Genomic DNA, 17,512 nt, shown 5'->3' with positions numbered 1-17,512 from the left:
GCAAAGTTTGAAGAAAAGCATAAAATAAATAAGTGAGGCACAATTTTGTCTTATTTCCCACACTGGTTATCTTTTTGTGACCCCATGGATTCATTTAACAACCCCTGAGGGGGTCCCAACCACCAGGTTTGAAACCACTGGCCTAAAGATTTTTGGCAGTCTCAAATCTTTACCATTTCTAGCTATTCTTCAGTTCAGACCAAGACAACACTTTTTATTGTAGCTAAACTGTATTCTCTCGATGTACACTAAAAAGACAAAAAAAAAAAAATCATATGACATACATCCAAGATAAACTGGAAGTCTGACTTACCTTCCACTTGCTCTTAGCAAAATTCTTCTTGATCTGAGCACTGACAGACTCGTGGATGTTCTTATCCAGAGCAGTATCCCCAGCAATCCTGACAAACAGAGGGGTAAGGAAACATAAGAGTGTGTGCCATGGATAAAAGTGACATGTACAGCCACAACTGGGATTAGTTAAAACCAGAGATGTATACTAACAAAGTAGAACTACTTCACTACTGTACTTAAGTACTAAAAGGCTGTATCTGTACTCTACTGGAGTATTATTTTTTTTCTCCTACTTCCACTTTAACTTCAGTACATATTTTCGATGACTTTAATACTTTTACTCCGATACATTTGGTATGTGCTGCGTCGTTACTCGTTAGGCTAAACATTTGAAATAATATAAACAATATGATATTCAAACTTTTGACTGCTTTCTTTAATAACTACATAACCCAATACTTGTACTTTTACTTTCTGTACTTGAGTAGTACATTGTCAAATAAACTACTTGCAATACTTAAGTACAAACATTTTTGAATACTTTAGTATTTCCACTTAAGTGTGGTGCTTAAAGAGCACTTCAACTTCTACTCAAGTCACTTTTTTGATAGAGCATTTGTACTTTTACTCAAGTCTGGGTCTCTAGTACTTTATACATGTCTGGTTGAAACTAGTAAATCACTGAAGTTGAAAGTATCAAGGTTTTAATCAGACGACAGAGGGAGGACCAGTACCAGGGGTGCTGCAGAGCCTGATCACAGGTGTAACGTGTGTTGGAGTCTTTCTCCATCAGGTGGACTATAAAGTCTTTAGCTATAATGACAAAAAAAGATTCAAAATAAAAAAGTCAGTATTACAAAAGTTGCACCAGTTGCATTGATGTAATAATTTAAGTGCTGTCAACAACAGAAAACAAATCTTGAGGTAATTCCCATATGCCAGAAAATTGTCCGCTGCATCAATTGTATACTTTGTTCTAAATATTGAAGAGATCATCGCCCAGAGCAGGGAAAAGAGCCAAGACTGGGGGATACATAAATAAACATGGGATCATTGCTTTTGCTTGTGGGCTCCCTACCTGTAAGGTGAAAGGTAGGGATTGGATACCATATTAACTATCTTAGAAAACTTGAAATGAAAAAATGAGAAAAAGCTTGACTGGCTCTGGAAACACACTCTCGGATAAGAGGTACTCTCTGTCTTGTACTGTGTGTCAGGTGAGGGAGTGGATACTAACAAGTCCGGGCTGCCTACTTGTTTTTCCTGCCGGATGAGTGGCTCTGTGTGTTGCAGAGAGGAAAACTTGTTTGTGCCAAACAGCTGTTCGGCAGTGAGTATTTAGTATTCTTAAAAAAAAAATTTCCCTGGCTGTGTAAATGGAAAACAAACAGAAAGGAGAGCATGAGCGCCAAAACAATTCCAGCCAATCAGCAACAGGCAACTCCAGTTGGGGGGGAGGCAGCATATGAATGGGCCGTCCAGCCAGGAGTTATCAAGAGATCGCTGAAAAACAGCAAAAGCTAATCCACAACCTAGATAAAATCGATTCTGCCATATTTCCTTTAGTCAGCAGAAATACTAGCAGAAGTGTTTCACTGGTCACTATGGCAATGTGCGTTACAAGCGTGTCCAATATGGGGTGGAGATTCTAAAGGGGGCTGCTGAGTTCAAATATCAACAATCTTTGCGCAGTATCACTTACTGCACCTTTAAGGGAGAAGGTGCAGGAGAGGACTTTGTTTAAACATGTTTTAGATTATTTGTTGTTACTGTGAAGATTTTCATCTGATTTAGATTATTGTAAGATTATTGTACTAGAAAATATTTCAGCTCAACCTCATCCCTGAACAAAGATCTAATTTCAGCTAAAGTGACTGTAATTTTGTTGCATTAATAAAAAGTTTCCTATTCCTTTCTGACATTTATGCAATTTAATATTCAATGTCATTTTCAGGGTTGTTTTTATGACTGGAAGATGCAACTGAATCCCAGGTTGTTGAGTTTTTCCAGGACATGTGTGGGATGTAGAGTCTACGTTTTAACCCTCACATATGATACATGTATCCCATAAAGTGGCTGACCTCAGTCTATGTGATAAAGTAAGGAGTTAAGCAAGGAGGGAGGATAATGGTTTTAGGCCACTTCTCAAATAGATCAAGAGGAATTCAGTAGGTTTGGGCACTAGGAAGATACAAGGCAGAGCCAGGACAGTTTCTAAGCTAACTTGAGGTCAGGGGAAGCTGTTGACAAAAAGATGTTCTGGGTGGTTTAATAATTGTTTCCCCGGTGACCTTTAATAGATTATGCACCTGGAAAAATAACACATCTAAAGAACTTAATACACACTTGGAGATCTACACATTCAAAGAGATATATAGACGTGTTTGATGTGTCTCTCTGCCTTTTTAAGAGAAAAATAGCTTGATAATTACTGTACCTGAATCAGAGATATCATCCCAGTAAGGAGAATCAAACTCGTATTCTGCCTTCAGGATCTGTTCGAACAGTTTGGCATCATTCTCATGGTAGAACGGAGGGTAACCACACAACCTGACACACAGGAGAGCACAGATGTCATGTTTTTCTACTAGAAGCATCCCAGGAGGTTAAAATGACAATCACTGCAGTTATAAAAGCAGTCAGCAAGGAGATGATTATAACTGCATCAATGACTATAATACCTCAATCTATCCTGTGTTAGGCTCGGTTCAAAAAGTGTACTTACAGAATATAGGCTATGACACCAATAGACCAGCAATCCACTGCTTTACTGTAGGGTTTCTGAGCCAACACTTCAGGGGCTGAAAGAACAAAACAAGGTTATACACGAGCATTAGCAAGACAGATGTTTAACGATGTGTGACACATGTTCAGCAGCATTAGTATGTTAAAAAGGGATTCATTTTCTAGTTGAGCATGTGAGTAAAGTTAAAGTGTGACCGTGTTGGCAAAAATTATTGACAAAAATTAAACTGGATTTCTTTTACTGGGCTAAAAATGATTCCTGACTTTGAATATCTATATGAGCTTCCGATTAGCTGTAGATGGTGTTTAATGTAAGATTTTGCATTGCAGTACCAGTCGGATATTGGCATTGTGCAAATATTGCATGATACAGTGTTCCCTGCCGCTGTAAAATGGATTCATTCGAAGCAGAGTCTCTGACTTCTTTACCAACATATCCAGGTGTTCCACAAGCTGTTGACATCACACTGCCAGAGCCCTCAATCTTAGACAGACCAAAGTCACTGATCATGATCTTGGAGTCTTCATCCATGCTGTAGTACAGCAGATTCTCTGGCTGCGATGAGGAGGGACAAAACCAAAACCAGAAATGAAAGATGATGACAGAGTACCATCACACAAATCATGCAAACTTTTTCCTGAACACACACAAAAAAAAAGTATCAATGAAACTCATATGCAGGCTAACTTTCCATTAATATCTGTGGCCCGAGTACTGACCTTGAGGTCACGGTGCACAATGCCCATGTCGTGGAGGTATTTGACGGCATCCAGAATCTGCTGAATGAGCTTACTGGCATCTTTCTCCGTGTAGAAGCCCTTCTCTATGATACGATCAAAGAGTTCTCCGCCAGATACCCTAGAAACAGTAGGAAGGATCCAATCATGAAAGAGAAGAAAAGCTTGTGGAATATATAGTACAGTATGGAGACAACAACCACACAAATCAGACTGGACTGGAAATAATGGAAGGCGCCCACTGATTGGCCGAGAGAGCTAAAGATTTTCCTTCTTTTTTATTTAACCTTTATTTAACCAAGTAGGCCTTTAGCCAGGTAGGTCTTGATGGTTGCAATGGAGGAATAGTGAGATAAATTCTGAAAGTGTAAAAATACATGGTGTAAACATATTATTTTCAAAATATTTGTGAACAAGACAAACTGTCAAGAGTGTGAGAGAGAACGTGCATGAGGGAAATATAAAATAGGGACTAATCTGAACAAGGAAACTTGTTCATTTGTTCAAAGTTGTAAATAACTGCTATAATACGCTGTATGAAATGTACTACAGTTATATGTCTCTAGCAAACAAATTCATGAAGATAGAAATACAAAAGTATTTTTTTTTGTGGGAGTGAAAAAAGGTCCACTGTGGTGTGAATGAAACCACAGACAGTGTGATGATGTCTCTTGACATTAGACTTAGAAGCCACTAGATGGAGACTTCACTCTGTCTACAGATGATGTGAAGACGTTTGTTTGAGCCTCCAGGAGAAGCAACATTTTAACAGAAGATCAGAACTGTGGGAATCTGGTCGTGAGCATTCAAGTGTTTCTCCTTGCAACATATTGTTTTGACGAAGGATGGGAGGAACGGGGACATACTCAAAAAAACAATTTCCCACTCATCCTTTCTCTTGATAAATGTACACCCTCCCTCTCTGCCTCTGTCTTTTATGTCTATGATTTGCCATTGAGTGTGATTAATGCATAAATAATTAATTTTTTTCTGGAGCCTCACAGTTAACAGCGCTTCTGATTCTAATCTGTTCTCTCTCTTGTTCTCTCTCTTGTTCTCTCTCTCTCTCTCTGACATTTCAGTAGTTGAGGTGGGTGGGAGGCTGACAGGCTGCAGGTGTGAGGGCAAACTCCCCACTGGTGTTGATGAGTAGGCATAGTACAGTGTTGCGTGTGTGTTACAGGGTGCAATTAATGGCATGTGACATGCAGTGTGCGTGGGAGAGAGTTTGAAACCCACATCACACAAACCCACACACATGTAAATACTCACAGTTGCATGATAAGGTAGAGGTGTGATTTACTTTCAAATATCTCTTCCAGAGATACAATGTTGGCGTGTTTGATCCTGTGAAGAAGATGAGAAGAAAAGTAAGGCAAGATGTTCTTATAATATTAATAATTCTACTAGTCATTCTGTTGTCAACTCTGTGCTCTGCTGCCCCTTGACACCCGTGGGTGCGGTGATAGGGGTAAAATGATGATTCAGCGGATCGAGATTGGTATGGTAACAGTGTGTATCATACCTGTATTATACTTTAATAGGCACACTTGTACATTCTAATGCAATTTCATGTAACAGCTCTGGCATAAATTCTACCATTACAAAGGTCGCAAAAACTGAGCATGATAGGAATCATACAGTAAAAGTAGACTTTATGGTAGAACAGTTGAATTGGATTGCATTTTGTTGTACAGATGTACCTAATAAAGTGGCCACTAAGTGTGTACATGTACAAATGTATTTGTTATTACCCTGTTCCCACCTTGTGACAACTTTAATACTCTCAATTTAAAGGGGCCCTTCTTGTAAACAATCAAAAGTTATGTTTACATTCAGTGTCTCTCACCACAACACATTATGTGTAGCCCTGAGGTCTAACAAACAAAGCATTTGCAAAGCCAATTTTTAAAAATATTTTTGTTATATTATTTGCTTGTGTGTAACCCATTCAATTAATTAACCTCAGTATCTGGACTATGAATGAGGGCTTGAGTGTTACTGAGTTGACTTGAAGGTAGGAGGACAAAGACAACACAAAGCCAACATGTGTCTGAGCTGTACCAGAGGTAACTGTGCATGAGTCAGCATGAGCTCATGCTGGATTACACCAATGACTCTTATCCAGATTGTAAATACATGAACACCTTCATTCTGCTTAGCTCAGTGTGGAAGGCGAGATGGACCCAGTGAAGAATGAATTATGGATTATACCTGCCGAGTGAGCAGACTCATGTAAAGAGTGTGAGCTCAAGCATGCACTTTCACACACAATTACAGAAGGTCAAATAAATGCAGTAAAGGTGAGTTTCTGTGCATGTGTGTTTCTGAAGAACTTATGGTGGACACTGGTCATGTAGGGTTTTTCCTGACTCAGAATGGGCCTTTGGGGGGAGGGTGACTACGCACGGCAGTAAGCATGATCAATCCGCGTACAGTGAACGCTAAGAGTCTGTATTACCTTATTTGGCAGAGATGTATGCATGCAGTATGTTATTTCTGACAATTTGATTAACAAAAATGTCTATTATGCTTCAGTAAATAAAAACCCAAATTAACAAAAAAATAGGGTCAGGGGTGCCAAAAATTCCTCTGTGCAAGAAAAACCTTGGTCATGGTGACTGTCAGGGAGCTGAAATGTCTATTGAGGGCTGGTGATTCTCTGCAGTAATGACTACATCTGACATTTGGGTGAAATTGGTAGATCTATGGATTCTTTAATCCATTTTCTGTTGAGTCTAGCGAGGCATGGGCCAGTTACCGGTTTCAAGGTATACCGCGGTTTATAAGAGTCAAGGTTTCAAAACCACTAACATTTTCTGTCATACCACTCCTAAGGTATGAGCTGTTTTTTTATGAGTGGTCAAGGAGAGAAACTGCAGTTTAGTAATCCGTCTCCCTGCCAGTTCAATGGGAAGGTTTTTGGGTTATTTTACCCGGACATTTGAAACAGCCATGTTAATAAGCCTTTTCAGAGTTTCAACGGAGCCTCCACAGCAACTTTACACCAACTCCTCTGACTGGCACGGCTACAAATGACTTAGCTAGACCGTGATTAGTCACCATATGTCTGTGTTTGAGTAAATATTTGGTCTATATAAAATGAGAAGAGGATGAACAGCCAGCTAACCAATGTGATGATATAATAGGTCTACATACATCATACATCAAACCACCACTGGGCTGTGCGGCCGTCTAACAAACAGTTATCAGAACAGAGATGAGTTGACTGAGGCTACGTTCACACCACACGTCTTAACGCTTAATTCAGATTTTTTGCTCAGATCCAATTTTTTTGTTTGGCTGTTCACATTACCTTTAAAATGTGGCCTATATCAGATTCCAGTGTGAACTGTTTGTGGGTTTTTTTACCCACATGCGCAAAAGAACAATAACAATGACATCAGACACAGCACGCTGTTGCACTAAAGTTAGGGAGGTTATGGAGGAAGTAAGCATTTTCGCTTTTATTTCTAAATGTTTGTGTAATGGCAGCTGTAACATTAATGAGCAGGTGCTGAGGAGGAGAAGAATGAAGAAAAAGTGAGCCAAATTGGCTATTATTTTTTTTAAACGGAGAGGTTACGGTATGATCCTTCTAGTTTTGACTGAATTTAAGTATCTCCCCATACACTAATTAGGTCTAACACCTCACTCTCCCTCCATTGACTTGCTCCATCACTGTTCTCCATTTTGTAGTCCTAGTCAAGTTTTTAATTTTAGTGTCTGTGTCTAGGGCTAACTCCCGCCGGCGCATACGTAATTATGACAAATGTCGATGTAGATAGACGTAAAAGTTGCATCAAATCCGCCTTGGTTGTTCACACTGCGGCCGCATTGGAAAAAAATCTGACCTGGACAAGATTTGAGTGTTCACACTACTTCTGAAGAAGTCTGACCTGGTCACTTGACCCCCCCTGCAGTCTGAACGTAGCCTGAGTCTATCCAATGAGGATTATCTACATCTGCCGCAACCCAAACTGGGCCATTAGACACTGAATTGATAATAAATTAACTTCTTTTAATATTCAAAACAAAACACTGTCACAAGTGCTTTACACAGGTTGGAAACATTAAATAAACACCAATAAATTACAGCGGGAGACATAACAGGAGTCATAAAAGAAAAGTCAAGATGACAGGTTTGGCTCATAACAGGAAGGAGAAGCGAAGATAGCGAGGGCCGTATAATGTTCTGCCACCGTTTCAGCCACAGCATTTTTATTACAGAATAAAAATATTGTGTGCCAACTGTCTCCTGTAGTCAAAAACAAGAGAGCAGGTTTACTTCACTGTAAATCGTCAGTGTTGTGGGGTGGGAATTTTCATTATATGGGATAAGTACATTGCTGACACAAAAGTGGGATTTGATTTTCAACAATTACACAGGTACACGATCAATTTAGTGTTAACAATACTTTACTTACTGATTGTAAGTTTGGCTGTTGTATTCACACAACAGGCTGTGACTACACCTTTAACTGGACTGAATAATCCAAAGAGAGGAAATAATATTTTCAATCTGATGACTTCATGACCTTGCAAACCAAAGGAAATGTTAACATATTACACTATTTTAGCTTACAATTACACCTATTGAAAGCATCAGTAACTATCTGGTTCTCAACTCCTAAATTCTGCTGGAAATAAGACTGATGGCAGCGGTGAGACTGAATCTAAACAGTAACGCTGCAAACCGTAAAACCAAAACAATCATCTGAAAGACTGCAGAGCCGAGGGGGACTGCAGCGTCGGGTGATAAATCTCTGTGGGTTCATCACTATGAGCCACGCTGCTCACCTTTCATGTAGTCATTTGATCCGTTGTTAATATAAAAATATGAATTAATGCAGCTTTAAGGATATACTACTCAGTCAGACCTCATCCCCATTCTCTGTGAGGGGGAGTTGAGGATGACGTGTTACAATGAGTAATGAAAGTTTTGTACGAGTCTACACAAACTTCAGACAAAGAAGGCAAACTATGATTTTCAGGCCAAGTTTAACAGGCCAACAGCTAACTAACCCCCACCACTCTCATTCCACCTCACCTCAGGAGGGATCATAGCTGTATATTGGCTAGAGTTGTGTCTCCCGTAACCCAGGCAACAAGAGCTCTAAAAATAATGTGGGAACCAATGTAGATCAGCCCGTTTCACCATGGCCTGTGGTTCCCCACATCTAAAGAGAAGTACGTTTGAACTGTAATTGTGTTATTGTCACTTGCCTTTGTCTTTATATAATACAACCGTATATCTCATGCACAGGTAGAAAGGGAACATGTGCATGAGCTGGATAAAGAGGAATCATGTGTGCTAGCTTTTGTAGGTCCGGATTAATCAGGACATTGTTTCCTGAAATACAAGCTGGTGTTGAATTTTCTACCTGGATGGCTAGTTAGTTAGTTAGTTAGTTAGTTAGTTAGTTAGTTAGTTAGTTAGTTGATTGAACTGGCCCTTTTCTGTACAGAATATATGGATCCAAGTCTTACAGTTTATTACTGTTTTACAGCTGTAAGGTGATCTTGAGTGACATGAAAGTCTATAGATAAAAGGAATTACTATTATGTATTATAACAGTAATCAAGTGAAAAGTAGATAAAGTTGAATATGATGCAAATTCAAATCAGTCTTTGTTTGAGTTTATGATGTCTTAATACATTGATGCTTGTTTTCAACTGTGCCTGTAAGGTGTCCTTGAGTGCTTTAAAAGGTGCTTAATTAAAATGCATTATATCATCACATGCATCATATTACTGCAGTATTATATAGGATATCTAATAATGTGACACAACGTACATGATGTAGTAATGGAGATACAATGATGAAAAATGTACCATCTTGAACCTTGTGGCAAGTATTTCAGATGCAAGCTAATGCTGCACATTGTTAAACATTGAAAAGTGTGTGGTACAATACAGACTGGCTTAAAAATGCATGTTTATTTGATATATCATGTTATTGATTAATAAAGAAATATAGGGTCTATTATTGCTAATCATAGAAGTCCACTTACTTGTGCAGGACTGCTATCTCATTCTCAATGCTGTTTTCCTTGCCCTCTAAAGCCTTCTTGGGGATACACTTGATAGCCACCAATTTCTGGGTACCCTTCTCCTCAGCCAGGACCACCTCAGAGAAAGCTCCCCTGAAACACAAACACACAGGTCAGTCTGTCAGACCTCAGTCCATTTATCTTTCGGTGTTTAGGCAGAGCTCTTCACATGCATCTGTGACATTTTGGAGAAAAAAAAAAAAAAAGGAAATTCCTGCTTTGATGTTAAATCGGCCAAACTCTTGTGATAACTTGTCTACTTGCATCTTAGTGCTGGTAGAAATTCTAGGCTGCTGATACCAGATTGTGTTTATTTTTTAACTTCAGACTCCTCCTGAAGTCTTAGGGTTTCTGCTGAGTCAAGTTTTGGAGAGGGGACAACTTGGTGGGATGATTTGGAAGCACCAATATCAATTGCTGAGGTTTATCTTGGTGACAAATTTTGATACTGGCCAAAAAAAGGATTTTAATTTAAAGCTTCACTCATGTGAGGACCATCAATCAATTGGATGGCCACATTATCATTCTGTGCAACCTACTGTATGGTAACAGGCCTCTTTCTTTCCTTTTAACATACTTTATTTCTTTTAAAGTTAACAATACTACTGAAAAAGTGTCAGCTTAGTATAGTACTTGCTGGTATGTGTATGTGGATTATAAAGTTCACCATTAAGGGTGTCACGATTTTGAAATCGACTGAAATTAAGTCACAATCTCGAATTTTGAATTAAAAAAATGGAATCCCGTCCGGTCGGCTTGTCAAGCAGCCATCCAAGCCTCCAGGAACAGCGCGATGTCTTAATGCAACCATGGGCTTAGCGGCCAATGGTGGAACTGCGCCCGCCCACATGCACGCCCCCATTTCACGTTCTGCCAAGCGGGGAAAAAAAACCACACGTGTTGAAGTGCTGCGAGTCAACATTACAGTCAAAAGATAGGATGGCAACTGCAGATGCAGGAGACCCATCGACAGAACTTGAACCCCATCCTCTTTCACTGAAGTCGCCGGTGTGGAAGTATTTTGGATTTCCAGTGAGTTATGTTGACAACGTTCGCGTTGTCGACAAAAAAGCCACAGTTTGCAAGCTCTGCTATGTGCGTGTACCATATTCTGTGTGTTTACCATTGCACATTAGCATAGCAGCTAGCGGAGTTTCCTTCTGCTTATAGCTTAATCCCGACAAAACCACACGGTTGAAGTTTTTTTTTTTTACTTTACTGACAAATTTTCAAGTTTCCAGTTGACATGTTATTGTTACATTATGTTGTTTATACATGTTTTAAATTTGACAATGTAGTGTGGTACATTGCGAACAAAGGTCAGATATTATATTGCATAAATATATTGTCTAAAAATGGCATAACAACCTGTGCTTTAAAAAAAAAATCGAAAATTTAATTGAATCAAGGATTCCGAGAATCGTGACACCACTATTCACCATAGCTAGGTTTAGACATATAAGACATATAATAACCATTAACATAACAGAGAGCTAACTCCTTGTATTCTTTATTTTCAGCATAGGTGGACTAGTAGTAACATTATCACTTACCAAGCATTTTAATGTATATTTTAACCATCTGGTACTGTATGTTGTCATATGTGTACAGATAACTGTACTCAACAGTCTTATACTAGGTCTGCCCTGACGCCTTCTACAATAAACAACTACATTATTTCTCTTTTTCTCTCCATGTGTCTCCCTGCCAACTAAAATCAATAATGACAAACAAGTAAAATCAACAGAACTTTTTTTTAGCATTTTCCCATGACCCCATTTAACAGAAGAGGCAGACATTTTTTACAACCTCTGCTGATGTTTAAGGTAAAGCATCATTAGGGCCTACATTACTCCCTGTCAGTGTAAGTTCCATATGGTGTTTTGGTGTAACATATTTCTCAATTCAGTTGATTTAATGGTAAATAAGGTCTACAGTGGAAGTGGTCTCAGATGTATTACATGTATGAAGTCCATGGAGGATTATGCAACATAATGTCTACAGTATGGTAATTAGTAATATAGAAATGTCAGCTGTTTTACAGTATCTCTTTGGCCACATATAGCTGTACGTGTGGGCAGAGAGGAAATCATCCAGTCACTAAGTTTTTAGATACTTTATCAGCTTAACAAACAAGGAAGGACTCGCATGGTTCCATGCCACTGTGACCAGAAAAGAAAGTGCATGACCTAAGCCTCTTTCACACATGCACTACAACTCTAAATTATCTAGACATTACACAGATGTGAGAACGCAAATGTCAGAATCAGTTGGACCGAACATTAAATGGACTTTACCCTGCCAGCACCCTAGTACAAAGTCTGTGTAATGTCATGTGTGAATAGAGCTGGTCATTGTCCTGAGAATTTTTCTGAGCGAGTGGGCGTGTGGCTGACATTTCTATCATGCGGTTGGCGTGAAACTGAGAAAATACAAACATTCAAGGGTGAAGAAGGTTCATTTACACGAAGATGCTGGCGAAAATATCTAATTGGAGAGACGACGAGATTCGGGAACGCTGGCTATTCCATGTCTACCCTTCACAAAAAAATTAAATTCACTCAGAGCATTTCGCTAAGAGGAAACTCAATAAAATGCATTTCTACCCTTCAAAATAAAAGCCCAGGTTAAATTAATTTAGATCATTTCGCTAAGAGGAAACTCAATAACAAGGAATTTTTGCCGACATTAGATAGCAAACAAAAGCCAGACACTAGATGCGCGAAGCAGTCATGTTAGATTTTTAGCTCGGGGAACTCAGTGGTTGCCAGAATTCTGAGCTCGGAAATTCGGGGTCAGGGAGGCGTGTTTCCCACTTTGACTTCGGACAAATCCAAGTTCTGAGTACAAATGGGACGCACTATAAGTTGCTGTGAGCTTCTAAGCAGACGGCAGAACATAACGTCATCTCGGAGCTGACCGGGCAAGAGAGCAGTCTTCCTCCGTCTCACTCAGACTCACCCTGGGTTCAGTGGTTTAAGTCTGCTAACAACACTAACATTACCGTCGGCAAAACACCCCTGCGCATCATATCCATACTTAAATGTTAACCGTCAAGCCACTAAGCCTGTTTGGAAACGAACACCTCTGCAGAAGTGTTAAATTCATTAATAATAATAACGACGAAGACGGGTATAGCGCCGCCGTCATTGAACACTGACTGTGTGTGCGATAAACATGTATCGTGGATGAAAAAGACAAGACCTCTCTCTCTCTCTCAAGCTACACACTCACATTTCGAGGCCGTCTTTGTGAGTCCAATGTGAGTCCATCTCTGTGCTCGGTCCGGTTCTGGTGGTTAATTAACGCAGATTGTTGCTGATTGGCTCTCATAACAAGCCGGAATTGGGTGGCGCATGGTGCACGCCCATGAGTCCATGAGGCAAATATCTGTGAGTACTCTACATTTTAATTGTGATATTTTGAGTCTATTCTGAATCTGCAAGGTTCTCTGTCAGGTAAATGCAGTAGTAACGTTTTTCTCTGAAGTAGAAGTACACAGTAAGTCAGTATACAGTAGTATGGTTGCTTATTAAGTTCTATGGGGTCCTTCTGTAAGTTATTTTGGAGTTCTGGAGAACGCTACAAGCAGCAATACAAGAGTCCAAGCAATCAACCCCCTGTTTTGAACGGGCACTGCACTAGTTAACCTTAAAAACAGAACACTGAACCCATTTCCTGATAAAAATAAGAATCATCCTGGGAGTGAGGCCTTGTGGTCACATCTCAACATAAAGTAATTGTCACAGAGAGGCCATTAGCTTTGGCAGAAATCCAGCTGCGTGGAGGAGGTTGTCAGTGCTGCAAATTCCTCTGTAGCATCTGGAGGATTTAGTTGACATTCTCCATACTCCCAGTGAGGGGCTCTGGGAGAAGTGTCAAACAGTGGTTCACACAATCACTGAAAAATCTGAGAACACTAACGTGTTTTTAACTATGGATAGTCCTATTGTTTGTTTGCAGGCAAACCCTTTCCAGTGGCACATCCTTTTAATTATTCCCCAAATTAAGTGAAACAGCAACCCTAGTTCAGCTGAACTGTAGACAAAGCCTATTTGTCAGAAACAGAAGTCTTTTTACCCCTCACTTCCTTGTACCGAATGGTGCTGCGCATTGTTTTTATGTTGTCCCAGAAAATACTTCCTTCTTTCTGAATGTCAGCGAACTGCAGGGTAACATTTTCATTGTGTTAGGGAACGATCTCTAACACGGCACCATTTAAAATAGGTGAATTCTGCATATTGAGGATGTGGACTATGTAGCACATTCCATACAAGGCCTTTTCTTTTTGCCAATGATTATGTTTATTCTGGGCATAATAGCAATACAGTAAATATATCGGCTGGAGGAGAGTACCAACATTAATCTGCTAACAAAGGGCGATGTTTTGTGAAAAAACAACACCAAAAACCCCTCTATTTAGTTTTACTAAACATAGCAATAACAATGAAGAAATAATTTAATTTGTTTAATACAAAGTTCAATAGTGTGGGCTCTCTGGGTGCCTGGATGGTCACCTGGTAGAGCGCGTGCCCATTTACAGAGGTTAAGTCCATGACATAGGTTCAGCCGCAGGTTCAGTTCCGACCTGCGGCCATTTACTGCATGTCATTCCCCCTCTCTCTCCCCTTTCAAGTCTAAGCGATCCTGTCAAAAATAAAGGTCTAAAAATGCCCAAAAAATAATAATAAAAAAACAAAACAAGTGTTGGCTCTGGCTGTTCTACACTTAAGCTCTGTCTTGTCTCTCATTGGCTCACTCATCCAAGTGCCTTTCTACAGACTATATAGAGAGCCGAAATCACGCCCTTCTACTTCCGGCCAATGGGACCTATCTTTCGAAAAAATATGAACGAGAGTCAATGGAGAGATAATTATAATTTTTTGATCCCGTTTGAATTGAGCCATGGATTACAAATATGATGTTCGTTAATTTAAAAGATAATTTTTCAACCGAAGAAAGTCTCAGTTTATAGTTAACTGTTGAAGTATAAGACTGTTAAAATACGTAATTAGAAAGACTACACACTTCAAAGTCGCATGGATGACGTCTCGCTGAAGCTACGATGTCTGTGTGTATTGTACCGGGGATGTAACGTTACTCAAATAAGCAGTGGATCTTGCTTGTTCTTTTGCTTCTCTGATGAAAACACTTCACTGGATAAAACACATCAGGCAAGATAAGGTTACATGTGTTGTAGAACAGAGCTAAGCTAGCTAGCTAGCGAGAAAGTTGAGCATCAAGCTAGGTGACGTAAATTGTGTTAGACGAGAGATGTAGTTCACTGAGCGGTTTCACACAAAACTAAGTGGTCATGTGACAAACATACAGCTAACGGAGACTTTCTTCGGCTGAAAAACTTTCTTTTAAATTGACGAACATCATATTTGTAATCTATGGCTCAATTCAAACGGGATCAAAAACATAATTTACCTCTCCCCGTTCACTACGTTCATATTCTTTCTGAATTAAGGTCCCATGAGGTCCACCGGAAGGGGCATGACTTTGGCTCTCTATTGTGGAGCGCCACAATATTTCTACTATAAGGATGGAACTGTAGAAGATCCATGTGTCTAGCTGTGGGACAAATGTTACACTAAAGAGTGAAAAAAATGAAAACAAAAATCCATTTGTTACTGACACAGTGCAGGGCCATAAAATATGAAGAGCATAATTGTGATGAATATTTGATGGGTGCTGATAGTTGTTGAGTTTGCTGAGAGCTTAATTCTAGCAAAGGTTTCAACTGGAATAAAAGGTAAACAACTGTGTTTGCTGAGCTGTTCCTTCTCCTAACAGGATATTCTTATCATCACCATGGGACCTGTGTCCAGGATGAGCACACACGCACACACACACACGCACACACACACACACACACACTGCACAGCTATTAGCCACTAAACCGTCAATAAAGACACGCTTACTGCCACTATCCAAACAGTAGGGCGGGTTCTCAGCAATTCAATGTGCAAATATATTACACGAGAGTTTAAATATAGACAGGCAGCAACAAATTGTAAATGTATGGAGCCTCAAACAGAGTAAATATTTACATGACGATAAAACAACATATATTCTAGTGATTTACATTTTGCTATTATGGATAAATTCCATGTCCAAACACAGCCTTTTTACTTTCACTGCTCAAAAAGTTCAAATATTAGCATAGTTAATTTACTAATTTACTTGCTCTGTATTACATCACTCTTTTCTGTCTCTGAGTAAGTTGCTTGCACTACAAGCAGCCTTTTCATTGTGTAGGTACATGGTGCCTTACTCGGTGCATGAAAGCAATTCAAAACCAAGGAATTAGGATCTCACATGCAATCATGCACGCATTTGTACTCACTCCCACACAACAAACATACAGGCACATAACATAAATGCAAACATGTAGTAGCAGACCATTATACGAGGCTGTGGTTACATCCACACAGATGAAAGTAGCCAAGCTCTGATTTACAATGACAACAACAAAGACCATATTGTTAAGTTAACTATTACTACTGACATACTTATGCAACCAAGCCAAACACAATATGCATTGTCTTTTTGCAGAGCCAAGGAAGGCCCACTCTTCGTATGCTGTTACAGCCTCAGTCGCTCTTCTTTAAAAAAAAAACAAAAAAACTTTGTCCTTTGTTACCATCTGCTCTATTACAGAGGGGTCTGTGCCAATGCAGACATGCACAGTACAGGCGCCGTGTTGAAGTAAACTCAAATAATATCAATGTTGATTTTCATTATAACATAACGAAGGAAGCTTTCCTCATATGCTGTGGTGTTTTGAGAATACAGAGCTTCCTTATAATAGGTTCTGCCATGTACTGTTTTCCCTATAAATACCACATTTCTTAAACTCCAACCAATTGTGCCATCTGTCCTGCTGAGAAGTTGGTCAAGAAGGTATGTAAGCAGATGACAAAATGGTAACTGTGGAAAGGTCAAAGAGACATAGGGAGGGACCATCTGGTCCAATCAGAGCAGAGAGGTACCCAACTGTGAATCTGGCCCTGAAACATAAAAAGACCATCTTTGCACTGTGGGCCCTCCAAACGCAAAGATCTGCAAAACCAAACCGTATTCGCCCTCCTTATCTGGTAATTAACACAATGCATAACAACAGCATCTAGATTTAGAGCTCCAATGCAATAAATTACTCTTAAAAAAAATTGGTATTCATACACAGCCCTGGCTCTGTAAATGGGAAACAAACAAAATGGCTCGGAACGAGCCACACAATACTATTCCAGCCAAACAGTCGTCTATGTCCACGACGCTCCACTTCCGAGATTGCTACGTCGCCGCCGGAAATTCTGCCGGATTTTACTCTTTTTGGGCGGATGTCTGGTACCTTCCGCTTTCTTTGTGTTGGAATTTTAAATTCTGTTCGATTTATGAGGACTATTGTTAACTGCTCCTCAGATCTCTGCAGGGTAAATCCAGACAGCTAGCTAGACTATCTGTCCAATCTGAGTTTTCTGTTGCACGACTAAAACAACTTTTAAACATACTCATGTCCCACCAAAACAAGTTCCTTCCTTACCGTGGCTTTGCCCGGTGCTTAACGCCACCCATGACGATTGTGATTGGTTTAAAGAAATGCCAATAAACCAGAGCACGTTTTTCTCCCATCCCGAAATGCTGTGCGGACTAGCCAGACCCTCCTGTGGTGGAAG

General features: G+C 39.7%; 1 protein-coding gene across 2 annotated transcripts in view; it reads right to left on the bottom strand.

Moving 5' to 3' along the window:
* Positions 1–17,512, bottom strand: part of camk1b (calcium/calmodulin-dependent protein kinase Ib) — a 44,998-nt gene that overhangs the window by 4,210 nt on the left and 23,276 nt on the right. For both annotated transcript variants that reach the window (XM_039797962.1, XM_039797961.1), the window contains 8 exons: positions 9,792–9,923; positions 5,050–5,124; positions 3,760–3,898; positions 3,469–3,595; positions 3,020–3,095; positions 2,732–2,844; positions 1,029–1,107; positions 314–401 (listed from right to left, as the gene is read on the bottom strand). In XM_039797962.1, coding sequence (XP_039653896.1) covers positions 314–401; positions 1,029–1,107; positions 2,732–2,844; positions 3,020–3,095; positions 3,469–3,595; positions 3,760–3,898; positions 5,050–5,124; positions 9,792–9,923 — 829 coding nt within the window. The remainder of the gene's footprint in view (positions 1–313; positions 402–1,028; positions 1,108–2,731; positions 2,845–3,019; positions 3,096–3,468; positions 3,596–3,759; positions 3,899–5,049; positions 5,125–9,791; positions 9,924–17,512) is intronic.

Source organism: Perca fluviatilis, chromosome 4, assembly GCF_010015445.1.
Source record: "Perca fluviatilis chromosome 4, GENO_Pfluv_1.0, whole genome shotgun sequence".
Taxonomy (NCBI): Eukaryota; Metazoa; Chordata; class Actinopteri; order Perciformes; family Percidae; genus Perca; species Perca fluviatilis.
This window is presented reverse-complemented; position numbering and strand designations above follow the sequence as displayed.